This window comes from Paramisgurnus dabryanus, chromosome 23, assembly GCF_030506205.2.
Source record: "Paramisgurnus dabryanus chromosome 23, PD_genome_1.1, whole genome shotgun sequence".
In the NCBI taxonomy this organism is placed as follows: Eukaryota; Metazoa; Chordata; class Actinopteri; order Cypriniformes; family Cobitidae; genus Paramisgurnus; species Paramisgurnus dabryanus.
Genome location: NC_133359.1, coordinates 25,549,036 through 25,570,299, shown reverse-complemented (window position 1 = coordinate 25,570,299; position 21,264 = coordinate 25,549,036). Strand labels below are relative to the sequence as shown.

General features: G+C 35.2%; 3 gene segments (V, D, J or C); 2 read left to right on the top strand and 1 right to left on the bottom strand.

Annotated features, from left to right (window-relative positions):
* The first annotated feature begins 6,634 nt into the window (after window positions 1-6,634).
* On the top strand, window positions 6,635-7,101 carry LOC135780954 (Ig kappa chain V region K29-213-like). The segment is given in 2 exon segments: window positions 6,635-6,683; window positions 6,767-7,101. Coding segments are annotated over 2 exon segments (384 nt in total).
* A 928-nt stretch (window positions 7,102-8,029) lies between these two features.
* Window positions 8,030-9,886, bottom strand: LOC135781669 (Ig kappa-b4 chain C region-like). The segment is given in 3 exon segments: window positions 8,030-8,444; window positions 9,402-9,453; window positions 9,845-9,886. Coding segments are annotated over 3 exon segments (417 nt in total).
* A 105-nt stretch (window positions 9,887-9,991) lies between these two features.
* Window positions 9,992-10,469, top strand: LOC135780955 (Ig kappa chain V region S211-like). The segment is given in 2 exon segments: window positions 9,992-10,040; window positions 10,144-10,469. Coding segments are annotated over 2 exon segments (375 nt in total).
* Window positions 10,470-21,264: the final 10,795 nt, after the last annotated feature.

Here is a 21,264-nt window from a genome sequence, read left to right as displayed (position 1 = left end):
ATAGTTAGTGGTGTTTTGTGTGAGGTTGACCTGTAAATGCAGATTCCATGGCTGGATTGAGTGAGATCTGTCCTCGGCTGCGTTTGTGATCGGAATGTTATCCGTTCTTGTGCCACACATCAAGATGGATAAATAAAACACAACGAAAATTCTTCTGTGTATTTTGTTTAATGATTTGCCTAAAGTGCCATCACATTTAAAGCCCTGTGTTCTTAGTTTCTTAATTATATGTATGAGATTTTTAATGTTTGAATTAAAAGAAATTCCAAAACATTTTCCCGCAATCTTTTTAACACTTTAGGGTCAGTAAAATGTTTTATGATTTGTTGTTAAAAATCTGATTGGTTAAAGCCTACGCGACTGCCGCTCACGAAAAGATAAAGGGCGTATTCCAATAGCATATTATCCCTATGCCATATTCCCTTCGAAGATCAGAACACTTGATGTATAAACTCTAGAGAAAGTTGCACAATTGTCTCATGGTGTGGTCAATTCAAATAGACTTGGCGAATAGAGCAATGAAAAACGCACATCAGTTTCTCTTTATTTGGATCGACTGTGTGACATCCCCTTCCTGAAGTGCCCTTCAAGGGCGCTAAAACGCCATTTGAAATTCACCCCGCTTTCAGCATGAACTTGACTGCCGCGTCCCATCTTAAAGGCCGATAAAACAGCTGGAGTACTAATAAAAACATAAGTAAATTAATAGGTTTCAGCAATTCTTCTGAAGAAATGTTACCATATCTTTCTCTGGAAGATCGTTCAAGTGTAATTGCGGATTCACGCGCTTCTAATCTAATTTTCCAAATTGTTCTTTTAAGTCATAATGTAAAAATAACACGGAGACTTACGTTCTTACATAGATGTGTTGTATTTTTATTATTAGGGAAATACAGGTAAGGATTTTTTCACCTTCTGAACTAAACAAACCGCATATTTTTATAGGAAATAGCCTATATTTGGCAAAGACGTTCGTCTGTAGATCACTTTTGCTTTTAAAATCAGATTATTAAATATTTCCATTTCTTGAATTAAAATAGTTTTTTAAAATGTTTCTTTATTATTATTATGAACGAAAAACTTAAAACCAATAAAATAGTACAACGACAAACTCGCTAAAACAGCTTGTTTATTAATAAAACAAATTCGATGGATGGTATGCGTTCTAACAAAAATAAATGAAAGACATAATTTTCCATTACTACGACTGCTTAGTGTTTGTTTATTATTATTTTATTATAACAGAACAACAATAAATTACTAAAATGACTCACTTATATAAAGGAGAAGGTTTAAGAAAAAAGAATAAATGGAAAATATTTTACCTGCCTTAATACATAAATACATCTAAAGATCCTTAGATTTATTTAAAATAAGCAAACCAATCATTTGTTTAATCAATATAAAACTACAACAATATAACCCATGGACAAACTCGCAAAAGTTAGATAAAGAAATTCAATTTAAATCCTGTCTATTCTATTCATATTTGTGGAGCAATATAAGCTTGAAAGTATCTTGAAATAAATCGATATACAAAAGCATTTTAACACTGCTTGTATTTTTAAGTTATTCAGGCATATGTTTAATATGTTTCAACTATTAATGTAGAGATTTAATATTTAGTAGCAGAATTTAATGGATCGTTTTAATGTTTGAGTTTCCATGGCGACATATCAAGGGTCATTATGTGAATGTTGCGCTGGTCAGTCAGCAGTTTCTATCTCATTTAACACGTTTTAGGTTAAACACGTACAAACCATAATAACATTGACCAAATACATTTGCTCAGTGTTGGTTTTATGCAAAGTAAGTTTAATTATACCTAAATGTGTTTGTAAATTACATTACTTCACTTCTTACACACTAGACTAGAGGGAGACATGAACAGGAAATTTAGGAAATTGTTAGCTCTTTTATTTAAATCATATTAAACTTATCAGGAAACAAAGGTAACAGCAGTTTATTGTTGATATAGAAATATGTGAGTGAACAAAGTAGGCTACAGAACAAAAACGTATAAGTTCAGACAGAGCCTAAAGCACGTTATTAAGGCAGACTAAAACAGTGAAGTCGGGATTGTCATCCTCATGTTTCACATTAATTTTGTTGGTAAAAAGCATGTGGGTGAAAGTCGAGTTCAGGTAAAGTACGCGGTGCGGACGCTGCAAATATTAATAAGCAAAGATAAAACCTTTAAAGCTTAAAATATAAAGCTAAAAAGGTGAATCGCGGTTATTAGGGTTGCTAGTTATTCTCTGCTGTTTGCTTCTCAGTAGAACTGTACAATACGGGAGTGCAGTTACCGCGACAACCCTAAATCATATGGTTAAAGCCAGTTGTAACCATTTGTGATTGACAGCTATTCATCCAGCGCGTCTCCCCGCACGGGATCGATCACACATCCAGATACAGTAGTCACTTTGATGTTGATAAATGTAAACGGACTGTGTCCTGATATACTGATGATACGATCTGCCAGATGTGAAAAATGTGTTCGTATGTTAATGCAAATAAACCCTTTGCCTGAACTTCACCCACTTCCCGTTTCGGTGTCACGTGACCAATGGAGCGTAAATGATTGGCTGGATGTTGAATGATTTGATAGAGGGATCGATTGCTTCTCCTTGCTTCCCCGGATGTTGACTCTGAATATTTTTACACTGAATTTTTTGAGACGTTGAATTATTTTGCACTGAATTTTTTGAGACATTGAATTTTTTACACCAAATCTTTTGAAACATTGAATGTTTTTACAATGAATCTTTTAAAACACATTGAATTTTTTTTCATTTAATTTTTTAGACATTGAATTTTTTTACACTGAATTTTTTTAAAACATTGAAAAAAATGTCATAGGCAAAAAAAACAGTGCTAGATATTCGATGGCTTTTAAAATTCAAAGTCTGATTTAGATGCAAAATAAAATTCAGTGTTAAAAATTTGATGTAAAAAAATTCAGTGCTAAGAATTAGAATTCAAAACCCAACGGCACAGATTTACTTCCATAGTTATTTTGTAACATGGTTCTGATGCTGTCCAGAGAAAAGCTTTGTTTGAAGGGGCGGGCCGCATTGAAGACCAGGGGCCGGATTCACAAAACATTCTTAAGAAGAAAAATCTTCTTAACTGCCATTTTTATCTTAAATTCAAGCTTAAGAAAAAAGTTAAGAATATTTTGTATTCTCAAAAAAGCTTCTTAAGAAAGTTCTTATTTTTTTCTTAAGTATGTTCTTAAGAAAAAACTTAAGAAGAATTCCAATTCTCGAAAAATAAACTGTCTTAAATAACATCTTAAAGTTAGGATAACCTTACAGTAGTCTTAAATCTCAAAATGTAAGATGTTTTATAAGTTAATGTGATTGTTTTAAATGTGACATGTTGTATTTTGTAGTCTGAAATGGCAATTGAATCAGTTTACTTCACATAGATTAGTTTAAAGAGGAATTCCACACTCATATAATGAAGTTTATATGGCTTACTCAGTAATATGTCATGAAACACAAATAAGTATTAGTGTTATTAATATTAACAAACATTTAACTTCCTCCGTAATAGCCTACATTCATTGTGAAATTACTTAAAAGCTGAAAGTCGCTCTAAGCGGGAGGCGAACCGGTAATCGCTCCGTCTTGTGAGTCGAGGGCTCCGAAACGGCGGGGACGCTTCACCCTCCGCGGGTCGCGGCAGACGAAAGCCGTGGGCACGGAGAGTGAAGCACGCACACTCAGAGCGCTCGGCCCGCATGACGGACCGATTGGGACATTATGGAATTATATTTATGCACCGCACCGCCTTAATACTGTAGCTGGCCTTTGTTACAACAGCGAATAACATCCTGTAGTAGTCTTAATGCATCACTCGTTTGTATCGCGTTAATGATCGCAAGGTAGTCAAAAGATTAATGGATAAATGTATTGTTACCTCAGCAGGGTATCTTAATTTAAAAGCTTGTCATTTTATTCTTAAGACACAAATTTAAGATATTCTTAAGAAAAAAATTGAGAACTTCTTAAGAAATGTTTGAGAATTGCACTTAGGAACATTCTTACGCACTTCTTATAATTTATCTTAAGAACTTTCTTATTTTTTGTCTTAAGAATGTTTTCGTGAATCCGGCCCCTGGACGTTATTGCCCACTGCTATGATTGGACGGCTTCATTTCCCGTCATTACATGTCGGGGAAATGTTTTAAAAACATTAATGTGTAAAAATAGCAGCCGAACACAAATATGATTGAGCCACAAAAGATTCTGGGTGCTAAAGATGATACACATAAATGACAATACGTATAGTAAAGTAGAAACAAAACTTTAAACTCGACTTGACTAAATTACTGTATAACAACACAGTAAGCGCGCATCAGAATCTAAACTGCGGCTGATGAATCCTTATCAATAACTTTGTATATTTCTATTGTGCTTGTGAGGTTGCTCTTACATACACGCAACGTTACATACCACAGTTATATGATAAAAAAAAGCTTTGTTGAGTGTTGGACCGTTCAAACGCAACTTGACTAAATTACCGTATACAACACAGTAAGTGGGCATTAAAATCTAAATCACGGCTGGTAAGTCCTTCCTTATCACTAACTTTGCATATTTCTACCGTTAAATTACAATCGTATTGTTAAGTGTTGCACCTTTATTATTCGTTTAATGTTTTTAGTAAATTAAAACATTCAAACATACGTGTTTAGACTTCCGCAACTTTTTAAACCCGGAAGTATTGCCCTATGGCAAGCTGCTGCATGTCCGTGTCTGTTTTAAAGATCGCTCTGAATGGGATCTCTATGAAAAGTCCGTCACACAAAAATTTAATTATCTGAGCTTTAATTAGCTCAAAATGTGGTGTTTTTGCAGAAACCTACCCGTATTCAAAAGCTGTTTACAAAATAACCACTGAAGGTAGGATGAAACGTTTTTTTTTTTTTTTTTGAAAGCAGAGGGTCTGTTCTTTCATTTGGTATATTGTATGTTTATATATTTAAAGAAGAAATTTTTCTGGAAGGCATTAAACTTTGGTGAAAATCATGAAAAACGCTGGCGCTGGCTGGCAACTTTTTTTAAAAACGCTGGCGGTGAAAGAGTTAATAATGCAGGCCCTGTGTGGGCCTATGGCAGAGTTCCCAAAATCATACTCTGGAGGGCCGAGGACTACAGAGTTTAACTCAACCCTAATCAAACTTACCCACCAATGATTTTCTAGTGATCATGAAGACCTTGATTAGCTTGCTCAGGTTTGTTTGATCAGGTTTATAGCTAAACTTCTGCAGTGCTCCGGTCCTCCGGGCAAGATTTCGGGAACCCTGGCCTATGGGTTTGCTGGGGCTAAGTGAGTGCTGCCTGCGCCGAACTTGTGTGGGCCTTATAGGGGCTTTCTGGGGGCTAAGTGAGGGCTGCCTGCTGGGGGCCCTAAGGCAAGCCCTAAGTGGGCCAATAATGGCCAATCGTAGGCTTGCTTTCAGTGAATGCACCTCGCCTATGTGCAAAGGGCACAAATGTGTAGTTGTTACATATTTCCTGTACACACCTGTTTTTATATTTATTTATTTATTTGCAGTATGCACCATGCATATGTACACTATGAGTGTGCACTTTGCACAATACAAACACTTTTTTTATTTATCAAAGTATTTTTTAACAAGTGAAGATTAGATGTCAGTAGATGTGAAAATAAACAGTTGTTCTTTAGTTATTTCTGATACTGTTTATTTGAAAGATCTACTTAACTGAAGATACAATTATTTTTTCATGTCATATTGTATTGAACCACCAGGTGGAGCTCTTGGACAAACAACAGACGTCAGAAGAAAACATTACATAAGTGAATGTAGATCAGAGAGTGGAGGTCCAGGTGTGATTCTGCATCCAAGTATCTGTGACATTAACATCAGATTGTAATACTGAAACCCAGTGGTTGTTGATGTTACCCAAATACTCATCTAACCTGTATGAGATCTGAAAGTGTGGTGTTACACAGGTCTGCATGAATGTGATGTGGAAACTGTTATGATCTGATGATGATGTGTGTTATGATGCTTGTGTACTGAGATTATTCTGACACTATTGAGATTATGACAGTGAGTCTTGAAAAGGTTTAAGTGAAGGCTTGGGACTCTGAAAACAAACATCTCAAACACTCACAGGACAGATCTTCTGAAATCAGCAGGGCATGGACATCATATTTGCTAATATTTTTATTTTATAAGTTTAATTCGTAATGTCTCTTCAATTAAGTAATGCAAAATTAAAATGATAACATTTATTGCCTTTTAGCTGACCGATTAAAATGAGTCTCATTATTTTATTTGTGCAATTAAATATGTTGTACAAAAGTCAGTGCACAGTATGTGTGTGCGCACATTTTTCCACTAACTAAGGTTTCTTGTAAACACTAATGTTTGAATTAAAAATCAGGTTTAATACTTATTGTAGGAAGAAGTCACTGACTATGTTCAAATGAAAAAGTCTGTTCAGATAAATGATGTAAATGGAGTGAGAGTGAGTTTGCATTGTGTTGTCATGCTTCAGTGATGTGTGAGTGTTTATAGTGCTGTGAGTTTAACACTTCATGACTGAGATCAGAACAGAACAGAATCTTCATCATCACACAAACCAAAAGAACAACAATGACTTTCATCATCATCTTCATCTGGACACTCACAGTCTTTACTCAAGGTTTGTGTTGTAACATTTTTGAAGAGTGAAATATTGATTTGTTTCAGTGTTGTCTTATATTTCATTCTTGTTGTTTCTTTCAGTGTGTAGAGGACAGTACACTCTTACTCAGAGTCCATCAAAAACAGCAGTTCAACCAGGACAACAAGTTAAAATAAACTGTCAAGTCAGCAGTAATGTCTACTCAGATAGCCATGGGCCTCGACTCAGTTGGTATTTACAAAAACCCGGAGAAGCTCCCAAACGCCTCATATATCTTGCAAAAACCCTCCAGTCAGGAACTCCATCAAGATTCAGTGGCAGCGGATCAAACACAGATTTCACTTTGACCATCAGTGGAGTTCAGACTGAAGATTCAGGAGATTATTACTGTCAGAGTTATCACTATATCAACAGTAAAGATGTGTTGACACAGTGATAAAGAGTGATACAAAAACCTCAGAGCACAGTGACTGCACTCATACACCTGACAGATACTGCAGATGATGATGCAGCTCATTTATTTTCTACTATAGTTTATTTAAATGACAACTTTATAGATAATTATACATTTTATTGATTATTTATTTAATTTTTTGATCATTGTAAATCGTATCATTAATTTATTGTCTGTCTGTATTCATTTGTTTTAAACACACAACTTCACCATGGATCATTTTTATTATTTTTACTACAGTTTAATTCATGATATTTTTTAATCTGATGATAATCACTCATATAGAGAAACATCAGTCAGTATCATTCAGTCAACAGCGGTATCACAGATACTAAAGAAGGAGTCACATTAGAATAAAACATTGATTAAAGTTCAGTCTGACTGCTGAGAGGAGACTCAATGTAAACTGATAAATAGAAACAAAACTCCAAATCTCTCCATGAGTCAAACTCAACTGAGTCTCATTTCACACAATAAAGTGTTAAACAGTGAAACTGAGTGACTTCAATTCATATTTACATCATCAGTGTGAGTGTTTGTGTTTCTCTCAGATCCATCAGCAGATGTTCAGCATCCTCACAGGAGTTTAATGTCACAGTAATACTGGAAACACACAGAATAACTATCAAACTAAACCCACTGACGCATCAAATATATCTGACTGTCACACATGTTTACACTTCAATATCTCTTTATAATCATTGATCAAGATCACAGCATGTCTGAGGTTCTTCATTTGACTGACAGTTATGTAAAATTACTTCATCTGCAGGTGTTTTCATGCTTCATTGAGTCAGGTTTATTTATAAAATGTGAGCTTTCATATTCAAAACAGACAAAATGAGTCAAAGCCATAAAGATAGAATATGATTTTATTTGATGAATTGTCACACAGTCATGAGTGAATGAATAAAGCAGACATAGACTTGTGTTGTTTGATGAGAGAGAGAAATGAAGAGAAACACAGTTAGTCTGTTAGTCTTGATGTGAGAGTGAGTGGATCTACTGTGAACACTGATCTCTCCTCAATTCTCCAGTGACTTTATCACGCTGGTCTTTCTGTGTGAGCTCACAGCTGACTGAGATCACTGAGCTCCACTCCTGCTCAGAGAGAGTCAGACTGCTGCTCCAGCTGTACAGACCGTCCTTCTCCAGGAGAGCAACACTGCTGTACTGAGACCTGCTGCTGATCCCGTCCACCTTCCAGTTCAGACTCCAGTCTGAGGGGAAGCCCTTGTTGGCCACACACATCAGTGTTGCTGTTTGCTTTGTGGAAATCTCTTCACTGGACGGCGGCAGGACGCTCACTTTAGGAGGACTGTTGCCTGACAATCACATCAATAGTCAATAACACAAACAAGATAAAATAACCTTACTCTCTGTGTTAAACAATAAAGATCATAATAATAAATAATAAATATGTCGGTCTCTTAAATAATTTTAAGGTTATTTAATCATATTGCTAATATAATTTTTCTCTTTTGAAGTGAAAGCTTATATTCACAGTATTCGATTTTAATGTTTGTCAGGTTTGAAAATGATCGTTCTTAAAACAATAATGGTAAAACTTTATTTTACAGTAATTATTATAGTAATAACAGTAAATTATGCATAATTACATGCAGCTAACCCTAAACCAAACCCCAATTCTATAGTAAGTTCATGTTATTAATCATTATTACTCAGTATTTAAATGTATAATTACACTGTAAAATAAAGTAAAAAACAGAAATGTAATAAGAACATAAATGTAAATATAATTCTACAAAAGACAACAGTTAAAAAATCTTTACAGTTTAATTATAATATGTATGTATTTTATGTAAATAATATAAATATATAACATTTAAATAATGTAAAAATATGTTGCACATGTACATGATTGACATGCACTTCGGTCACGCTTAACACTTAACTTAAATTTTAGTTGTAGGTTAATACAGACAAAACAATCAAAATAATTTATTTTAATACACACAAACACATTTATGTGCTAGTGCAGTTTAAAGAGTTTACCTTACAGTTCACCATAAACTATTAATAAAAAATAATGTTTTTGTAACTCAATTTTACATTTGTTGCTCCATATATAACAAACTAAGTTGATCGACACAATATATTATTAATATGTAAAGAATTATCAACACCCCTCCATGCATTAAATGATTTTTACTCCTAATTTCATTTCATAAATCCATTTCAATCTAGAGTTTCATTCATGATGTATATATTTATAAACAGTTATATATTTTATTAAAATTATTATTTAATTATTTACTTACTGCCAACATCCAGTCTGGTGCCGCTGCCGAATGTGTACCACAGTGATACAAACTAATAGAGCGACTGTACAAAAACCTCTGCACACTTGACTGAACACAAACTACAGCAGAATATACAACACTAACATCACACAACACAAACAACTATTATGAAAATCTCTGAATGATTTAAGTCAAAAATGTTAACCACAAAACGATTACAAAATTTCTCCAGTTTTCACTCTTTATTATTTATTCTCATTAATTGTGTTGTGTGGAAACTTTGTAACTCTTTAACCTGCACACACAAACCTGAAGCTTTAGACAAATTAATTCTGAACATTTTGGACATTTGTTTTCACTTTTATTTAAAACTTTATTTATTATTTATTATTATACAATTGTATTATTCCGAATATTTTGGTATGGAAACCATTGAATAGTGATAGTGTAGTAGTCTGTACGAGCAGAAGTTTCCTGTCGTCTTCTTTGCATTGTGTTGTCATGCTTCAGTGATGTGTGAGTGTTTATAGTGCTGTGAGTTTAACACTTCATGACTGAGATCAGAACAGAACAGAATCTTCATCATCACACAAACCAAAAGAACAACAATGACTTTCATCATCATCTTCATCTGGACACTCACAGTCTTTACTCAAGGTTTGTGTTGTAACATTTTTATCATGATCATTAATTCATTGAAGAGTGAAATATTGATTTGTTTCAGTGTTGTCTTATATTTCATTCTTGTTGTTTCTTTCAGTGTGTAGAGGACAGTACACTCTTACTCAGAGTCCATCAATAACAGCAGTTCAACCAGGACAACAAGTTCAAATAAACTGTAAAGTCAGCAGTGCAGTGCATGGTGGTAATCATTTAGCCTGGTACTTACAGAAACCTGGAGAAGCTCCTAAACTCCTCATATATTATGCAACAACCCTCCAGTCAGGAACTCCATCAAGATTCAGTGGCAGCGGATCAAACACAGATTTCACTTTGACCATCAGTGGAGTTCAGACTGAAGATTCAGGAGTTTATTACTGTCAGAGTTTTCACTATCCAAGTGGCACTTATGTGTTGACACAGTGATAAAGAGTGATACAAAAACCTCTGTCAGTCAGACTGCACAGTGACTGAACTCAAACACCTGACAGATACTGCAGATGATCATACTACACAATAACACACAACACTATCAGAGAACACACACAAATATTTTTATCAGTATTTATAAAGACAAAAATTTTAACAATCATTTATCCAAAATGCTTATGCATATTAACAGGGAGTACAGTAGCTTAAAATTATTTGATTATTTGACTAATACGATCATACTTTAGGTTTAATATCAAACTCATTTCTGCTTTATTTTCTTCAAACCCCCTATTGAATAATGAAGCTGTTAAGAGCACAACATACACAAACTCTTCAACTTCAAATGAAAATATAAGAGAGGATTTTTTTCTGCATTTGTCTGTTCTTGTAATTCAGTGGAAAACAGCAAATCTGATGATCTTTGAATAATTATGATCAAATGCACCAACATTTCTTCAGTGAGTTCAGTGTTCATAGTGGTGAGAATAAAACTTAATACTTTGTTATGAATTGGCTAGCATTGGGACAATTTTAAATGTTTTAAGAATTATAAAATGGTACAAAAACAACTTCATAACTGAATAATGCCTTCATTTAGAGAAGTAAAACTGGTTTGTTTCAGTTCAGATGATTCAACCAATCAATCAGTGACACTGAGAGTGAAGTGAAAATCATATTTATTGTCATGCAAAAATACACAGCAACGTTCATATTTATAAAAAACATGGAAAACATGGTCTTTGACATGGAAAAGCGCTTACCGCCATGTCAGGGTCTGAGTGCTGCAGATTTTTGGAAATAAAAGTCATTCTTGCTGCTCAAAAAAGGATTTGAACATTGACATGAGCTGCGCACAATTTCAAGATCATTTGTGAATTAAAGATTTTCCATCTTCAAGTGAGGCGTACGTGCATTTTCTGTGTACATTTGCTCTGTGAATCACATGCTTTTAAAGGAGACATATCATGCTAAATCCACTTTCTTATCTCTTAAATGCATTTAGTTGTATATTTGTAGTGTTTAGAAGTACATAAAAGTTGAAATTAGTCTCTTCAGGTGCTTTCTTGATATCTTTATATTCTGTTTTGGTCATATTTTCCAACCTGTTCTGATTTTTCTATTATCTATTACGCTTTTTGAACAATTATGTAGCGAAGGCTGACCTGAAGTGTAGGGGGCTAGTTGCGTATGAATATAACAGTGTACCAGGGTGTCGGTCAGAACACAACAGAGAGATAAATCAACTTGAGCCTTTTATTCGGCACACCAGAGAACATATATCAGAGGGGAGAGCCAACATTCAATATGTAAGAGGTAGCACACAGCAAAACTCTGAATGAGAGCACAACTTAGGGAAGAGCAGAGCAGGCGTTGATGTGGGTAATGGTAATGGTTGCAGTGGTCCTTTAATAGGGCGGTGCACAGGCTGAGGGATGCTCCTTTAATAGAGGTAAGTCAGAGCTGTATTCATGGGCTTTGTTGCATGGCATGTAGTAATGAAGATGAATGAGTGTCTGTATTTGAGAGTTTTGCCAGATTAATGCAGGTGGAGATGTGAGATGTGGTTTCCCTGCAACACATAATCACAGGATTCCCAGAGTAACACTACTGCACTTAAACATTCATTACATTAAGAAATAGCTATAGCTTCTCCCCTCATACATTATAACAATAGCATATAAACAGACGTGTCTCAGATGACACATTTACATCATTATCAGTATTTATACATTAAATGTAATATAACTGACATTATTTAGTATGAACACATTGATGAACATTAATATAAAGTGAGTTAGATACAGCTTAGTATGACTGTTTAGCTGATAGCACGTGAGCACTATTAATAACACAATCTGGTGCTTGTCTCCACAGCAACCGATTCATGTGTCCATAATGCTTAACACAGCGAGGCAAACATGCATTGATATGCAGCACCGTTTAGAACTAGCGCTCTTCCGCCGGTGCGCCATATGAGCGATTATCACTATCAGAATAAAAGTCCTCTTCCGTCTGAGTCTTTTGCACAATTACGTCACAGTATTTGCAGCGGAACTGCCAAATAAGGACATCGACTCCCAGTCCAACACTACGAGCAATCCGCCATTTTCAATTTCTCGCTGCGATATTGTAGTCCAAGCTCAAGGATGCAGAAGTTACGAGAGAGTAAATCAAAATGTTCGGTTGTTGAACCTGTGCCTGGTTGAGTTTTATTTTTCACAGAAATGTCATTTTTTTAGTGCGCGAAGCACTTCAAGGATAACTATTTTACCAACCTCCACCAGTATAAAGTAGGATTTGCCGATAGACTTCGACTGATTGAGGGGTCAATTACTTCTATCTTTGGAGACGACGAGCAGAGCACTTTGGTAAGCTGTAAATAACTTTAAAAACAGTAAAGTACACGGTGGTCATAGTTTAGCAGTGCTGTTTCTCAATCCGAAGGCTGCAGCCTGCGGATGTCGCATGTGGTCATCAACCCGGGATTAAGTTATAGCATATTACAACAACTTACAATTATCTAAGAATAGTCAACTTTATAATTGTTAATATTCTGAAATAAGACAGCCGGCATTAACACACCATTGCGATACCTCCAAATGAAGACGTTGTTCTGCAGGTTCGTCGTCTTCATTTTCATCTCGCTCCATTTCCGACTCTAGCGCGAACATATAAGGCTGGATGGACAAGTCTTCCGTTGTTGACATTTTGTGAATAACGAGTGAATAAAAAGTTTCTGTGCAGCTAGATAATTGTATCTCTGCTATAAAACTACAAAAATGGCCGAACGGGGTGTAGTTTAACCGAGTGTCACCTCTGCAACCTGGCGAGGGGGCAGGGTATGACGTGCATTTAAAAGACAGTACCAAAACGAGTTGCTCTCAGATGCACATCAGAAAAGGGGTAGAAAGGGGGCATGTGGGGCTATAATAATGAGGAATTCAGACGCAAGCATTGCAGTTTCGCTTTATATAGACTACAAATAGATGATTTATATGTAAAAATGACAGATTTAAAAGCATGATATGTCTGCTTTAAGAAATGATCGAATTTAGGAGGTTTCTATGCAGGCCCCTGATGTCACTGAATAAAACCAAACACTCACAGCTCCTCACAGTGGTCAGTGTACACTGATCAACCACAATATTAAATCCATCTGTTTAATATTGTGTATGTCCCCCTCGTGCTGCAAAACAGCTCTGATGCATCAAGACATTAACTTCACAAGACCTCTGTGGTATCTGGCACCAAGACATTAGCAGCTTTATGTCAAGCAATTTACCTTCATAGATCAGATTTGTTGGTCTAGCCGATGAACCACCAAATTTTCTTTGACAGTGGATTTTTCAAGCTTTTTTGTGGTCTATCAGGCTGGAGACAGATTTGGTTGTTACCAGCAGGTGGCAGTAAGCGCCAGAAAAAATAACCATTTGTTTACGTTGAAGAGCAAGCCAGGAAGTCCCGTTCATTTCAGAGGAGTAAAATAAATTTTTCATATAAATGTACTTTGTTGTGTTTTGCACAAACAATAAATATCAAGAAAACGCTGTAAATTGACTCATTTTGTAGAGGACAACCTACGCTAACAGACCATGTAGCATTTTGTGGCTAATATGCGCTATCATGGACGCTGACGTTCAAGTTTCACGTAAGTTTAAAAAAAACATTTCTTATCTAATTATTCATTCAACGATTGTTGGATATGTGATGATAATAGACAGTGCCGCTGCTAGCCATTTTGGTGCCCTAAGCATAATTCCTTTAAAATGCCCCCCGACCTTGAGAATTTTTTTTTTTTGCCAGTTTAACTTTTTATTACCAAACATATAAATTAATAGCAGAAAGTAAAATCTTCACAGCTTTAGTCAACAAACACTACACATTTGAAAGTGCAAACTTTTATAGAATAGCAAAATAGAAAAAAATTACCAAACTTAAATAGAATAGCAAAATAAAAAAATTAATAATCCAGACATGTTTTTCCCAAGTACAATGTCACTTTAAATAAATTACATTAAATAAACACCAATAAGTAAACAAGAATGCTCAATATTCTTAAATAAAACAAAGATTTAGAGAACTAAGTGTCACAGTAATGTTTGCTTCATATCATACATGGTGACATTTTATATTTTTATATATTTAACAGTCAGGAATTGTTAGCCTACCATGTGCACTGACTGCTAACGTTAACTTATACTGAGAAAGTATTTTCCAATAGTTTACTGTCTGGCCGTTTCTCAATCCGAAGGCTGCAGCCTACGCGAGGTCGCATATGCAGGCTGCATACGTCATCAAGCCTGGTTTATTTCAGTTAACTGAACATTACACTAGCAAGTCATAAGCATATTACAACAATTTACGATGAACTAAGAATAATAGTCAATTTTATCATTGTTAATATTACGAAATAAAAATGTTTTGATGACGTATGCAGCCTGGAAATGCGACCTCTGAAGGCTGCAGCCTTCAGATTGAGAAACGGTCTCTGTCAAACTTCGTCAGGCGCCCGCGCGATCAACCTGCACGGACCATCAAAGGCTGGGGGGCATACTTTCTAGACTAGAGCAATTAAATTATCTCTTCCCCCTTTTTTGTAACATATACATGGATAAAAAGTGCCAAATAATATTTCTACAGGCTAATGAAATTATCAGCATTATAATTTTTTTTCATTAGGCTATTATTTTGGTGCCCTCTCAGGACCTGGTGCCCTACGCACAGCGCGTGATGTGCGTTATGGGAGCGGCGGGGCTGATAATAGAACAAAAATAACAATGCAGCCTTATTACTGGGAATGAGAATTTCGTTTTATATAAGACTTGCCCATGTTTGTCATATTTGAAAAATACGAAATATGTGAATATTAAATCATTTAAAACCCTTTTTTTTGAGGGGGGGTAATAGTGTTAATTAAGTGTAAATAACTTTCTTACAGTAAAACATATGTCAAAGTCAGGGCCGGATTAACATAAGGGCAGAGCCCGCGGGATTAGGGGGCCTGTGATTGGCTGGAGGAAATGAGATTGTCAAGTCATAGGTGGTTGATTTGTGTATAATAAAATAACAAGAAGTTATTGGAAAATGTGACTGAATGATATAATTCACCGCCCAATCAAATTAACTCTACAATTTGCGCCGTGACGTTGAGAAACACCTCTTTTCATTATGCGTTCATGTAGAACATTATAGGCCTATAAGTCGCTTGCTGAAGCAATAGTTACGCCCCTCTCTTGCAAATATGTATTGCAGTAGAAGACTTGCTTGGCAATCATATAAAATGGGGCCCTTGGTGTTGCTACAGTCCCAGGGCCCAAAGTCCTCTTAATCCAGGCCTGGTCAAAGTGATGCATATCTGCATTACAAACAGTACTCATATGGGGTACTGGGTCCATAACAGATTTTATATTAAGTAATTTTGACCCCGGTACAGGAGGTTAAGAAGAGCAATGAAAAAAGTTTTGTGTCTTATTGTTTTGGAACCACAAGGTGGAGCTCATGGACAAACAACAATAATTCATTCTATTTGTGCTCAGCATAAATGAGTACACCCCCTTTGAAAGTTTAGATTTTTCTCCATTTGTTAGTAAATATGAGACCAATTTGCTTTCTTTTTTACAAAACAGTTTTATTAAACATTTATTTTTATTAACAAAATAGTGAAAGTCACTGACCATCTTTAGGATACAAAAAATAACTAATTTAAATCAAATGAGGTGATGCAAAAATGAGAACACCCCAACGAATATGTTAGCAAAAAATTAAATAACGTGAATTTAACAGGAATTCACTAGGAAATGATGAATATAATTAATCATCACACAGGTGGCCACAGGATAACTGGCAAGTGAGAGTGCTGTTTAAGAGAGAAAATCCACTCCCATGTAATGGTGATAGAATAGCACCACATGGTAAAGAAATGTCACAAAATGACCAATGTTTCAAGATTATTAGTTAAGCATTGCTTATAAGTTTAAATACTCTCACGAAAGGGATCCAAACATTAAAAAAGGATGGACTTGTGAGAAGCTCTCTGCGATCTCCAGGTCGTTCACTGAAGTTAACACCTCGTCAAGAGTGTTCTGTGATGAGGGATGTTGAAAAAAATCATCATGCAAGTTCAGCACAGTTGGCTAAATCATTAGAAAGTCAATCTGGGTTGTGGCAGTGCTCTTCTGTTGGCTCTGTGCCAACGCGAAATTGGTAAGAAAATAGGAGAAGAGAATGCAACGGACGTAATAGTATTGAAGTCCCCAGTTCGTCAAAAAATGACGCGAAAGGTATACCCTCTGCGTCACATATTGACGAATGGTCAAGTGTCGTCAAATATTGACGAAATGGGGTGAGACTGGGTTGTATTTTTCGTATCCATAAGATGTTAAGTGACTTTTACGCTTATGTTAAGAAACATAAATGTTTAATAAAACTGGTGTGTAATACAGCAAATCTGTCTCAAATCGACTAACAAATGGAGAAAAATATTAATTTTTAAATTAAATAAGGGCTGTACTTATTTATGCTCAGCACTGTTTATAGGTACACTGTTAACGATTTCCCTGTATTTTTACAGTACGGTACTGGCAGCACGGTTGCCAGTAAGTTACTGTATTTTGGGTTTACAGTACTGTACTGTAATACCATTTTACAGTACACAAACTAGTACTGTATAGTTACAAAGCAGTACTGTACTGTAATTTTACAATATTTTATTACAGTAGTCTATTTTTACAGTAATTTACTGTAATGTCTATATTGACCCATAAATACTATTTATTACTTATTACAGTTAATACAATAATATTATATAAAATAGATAGAGATTTAGGTTTAAATCTATAGTTATTAATATGGTAAAAATGCTATCCTTGACATGACATAATGAATTAAAAGGCAATCCAAGCAATGTTTGTATCAAAATTTTATTTAAAAAAACATTTAATTGAAACAAAACATTTAAAACAAGATTTTAAACAATAATAAACATATAATCAAGTAACATAAAATAAAATCAACAAGTATAAACAAGTTTGGAGACCCCTGCTGTAACATATTTAACTCTGGCAAATAGAACACTGTTCCATAGTTTGAAGTTTTCAGTTTAAAGTCCATCATCGACTAAAAGGTAACATTTCACTGTGGTAAAAAGAACACTGGCCCATAGTTTTAAATATTCTACTTGAATTTCATTTAACACTAAAAATAAATGCATTAAACTGTGGCAGACAGACCACAGTGGCCTTTACTTTGAAGTAGGGCTGGGCCGATCCACTTTTTCTATTACCGATACGATTTCGATCCCTGTATTCTGAGTATCGACCGATACCGATACCGATCCAATACGAGTATTTTTCTTGATCCATTTAGAATTGTGTGTGTATAAACACATAAATATATATACGCACACATATACACACAAAACATGTTGCACAAAATCAGGAGAATATCATGTCAAGTGAATTTTACAAGAATGTAAGTGTTCTTAAATATTTATTAATTGTTTTTGAGTGGACATATGACTGAGCAAATAAATAGTTCAAGTACATTTTAACTTAATTGCGCAAACTGTCACAACATGAAAGACTTTTTAATCAGATGTTTAAAATACGGCTTTTGTGTGTGTGTGTGCGTGCGTGCGTGCGTGCGTGCGTGCGTGTGTGTGTGTGTATGTATGACATATTTAATTCACGCTACTCCAGTGTATTAACTCTGCTAGCACCAAACCATTCAGTTTTTGTGACCTTAATTATCTTCATATATGCATTTGTTTTTCGCATAAGGCTGTTGAATATATTAGGAAGATTTTGAATATAGTGTATAATAACATTTATGGTGCTTTTATAATAGTTTGACTTTTCTGTAGCATGACAGTAACAACCACAAGTAACGCACAGTATCGGATTTGGATCGGCCCCGTTTTTCCGATACCCGATCCAGCAAAAAATCTCCGGATCGACCCGATATCCGATCCAAAGTATTGGATCGGCCCACCCCTACTTTGAAGTCGTCCATTCGAACTCAATCAGGGACTGCATGAAGCTGTTCACATGGGGGTTAATGGCCACAGCTTTTCTCTGCACCAAGTTCCTTGTCTTTTTGCTTGCTCCTTGTCTGGATGTGCACTTTTTCCCATCTTTGGAATTAATTCTATCCAGAAACCTGTTAGAAATATCATAAACATTAAGTCAACAAATATAAGATAGAAAAAGATTCTTAAAAAATTTAACTCAGCCTTGAATTTACCCCTATTCTGAAACCTTTTGCTCTTATTCTACTGTTCCACACCTAATTACATTAAAATACAGAAGATTCACTTACCGCTGAACAAACTCTTTCCTTAAATGGACAGCATCCACCTGGATCATGTCATGATTGAATGTCCTGAACAGAAAGTACAATTGTTACTGATTTGGACACAACTTTTTATTCTGAAAACAAAATCTTTTGTCAATAAAGTCCAGGGACACCTCTGCTAAATAAATACAATTATTAAATTAAATTTCTTATAACCAAAGTCTGAATATTTCTGTTTGTATATTTCTACATGGCAAACTAAGACAATTGTGTACATGTTGTGTATGGTCGTGTTACAGTGTTGTGTGTGGGAATTGTGAATGAGTGTATACATGGGTATTTAAAGAAACTGTAGTGGTAAAGTGCAAACTTACCGAACAATGTGCTTGGTGTGTGTCTGGTGTCACCCATTGTGCCTCCACATCTGCCTTAACTCCTGAAAAGTGCAATGACACTCATGTAAACTACAAATAAAAAGTGATCAGCACATTCCTGTGTACTTTTACATGTGACGTGAAAGCATTTAATATTGCAGTCGAAAAAATACATGACTTGTAACTGTACATCATGTACTTGCCTGGTGCCTTTAAAGATGATCCATCTTACCCAATCCAGCTTACAAGCAATGGTAAGACTGTAAAAAAGACAAATGTTACAAAATCTGTTAGCCATAGAAATAAGTAGACATTGTGAAGGAAATGGTAAAAGAAAATTTAGTAACACTTTACTATAAGAGTTTATTCCTTAACATTTGGTAATGCCTTAGCTAATATGAACTAACAATGAACAATATATTTTACAACATTAATAATATTTGATAATGTTCATTGTGCAGAGACAAAGTGATTGATTTAAAAATGTATTAAGTGTTTAAATCTAATATCATGCTATGCTAACAAATAAAACATTACTGTAAGTGTTAAGTCAGTTGTAAAACAAATATATATATATATATATATATATATATATATATATATATATATATATATATATATATTAGTTGTTATATTATATATAAATATCTAAATAAGTCTTTTTTAAATTATTATTCTATAACATCTTGTCTACAGAAAATCTCTGAAAATGTCTCGTTTAGTGCAGAAAATAGCGATTTATAGTGACAAGGTAAAAAGACTGTCCCTTTAATGTTTTACCCGGACGGCTGCGGTGTAACACTATTTCACGCAAAGTTTTTTAACAAGTTAGTAGCTAGCTGCTCACTTTAAAGATAAACATGATCGCCTAAATCTGAGCAATCCTGGTGATGCCAGTTTCCTACACGATGTTATTATGGACTATTTTACATCCAGAGATGAAGGATCAGATGACAGAGACGAGAAGACAAAGGTACGTAAATGCGGAGCCCATTCTCTTTTCGTGCATTGATTTGATGTGTTTTGGAAACTTAACGTTATATATACTGCATGTAATGCATCTGAAGTGGTGGAAACAATATGCCATAAAAATGTATTGGACAACTTACTGGGCGTGTAAAACGCTTAAGAGAAGATATTCTCTGCTTTTGCTGATACAACATATATTACAACAATAACAACAACAACAATAAGCGCGGCAATCCCTTTCGTTCATCTGATATTAAGATGAGCCCAGGTCTGAATGATATTTGGTCGAAGTTAAAGCTGCGATGAGTTCGATGCATGTATCCAGTTAAATATGAGGTTTCTTGTTTTCACTTCTGTGGAGGAGTTCGGTACTACAGTATGCTGTGTACGGCGTGTCAAGTCCTATCTGTTTACAACCACGAGTCAGCCTTACCAAACAGTCGAACTTCATACTTTTCTCTGACGCTAACTGAACGGATGAAACGCCGTCAACGACTGGGATAGCAAGACCGCGCTGGCGGGTTGTCTTTGTCCATTTCGTTAAAAATTGTTTCATTGTCACCACACTTTCAACACAATATAAACTCACCAACCCGTCATAATTTAGTTAAAACAACCCTATATTCATTTAAAAAGGTGTAAAGCGAGTTAAAGCAGCGGTAGACATCTGTGTGTAACGTTTACGTTAGCTTACTTTCTGAGGGAGATTGAAACTTTGTTGGCGACCGTTTTTCTCTCTCATTGCACGATTAAAACAATATTGTGACAAACTATTGACAACATTCTTAAACTAAAAATTAAGTTTTCATGAAACAGAAATATTTTAAACTTACCGAACTGACAGAAATCAATCTTCCTCCTAAGGAGGACCTTCAGCTGCAGCCAAGAGTTGTCCTCTCCCTCTGTCTGTGTGATTTGACGTTGGCGCACTTTCACTGATTATTGCAAGTACACCTGGCACATTACAGCAATGGCTACAGCAAGGTTACATCAAGACTAAAATATACTGTAAAATTTTCCCGCTCAAACAAATTTACCCAGAATGCATTATGAACTGCAGTACTGTTCTGTAATGTACACATACAGTATAGTACTGTGGATTTTTACAGTACAGTGCTGCTAAATCTACAGCGACATCTAACAGTGTATGATTC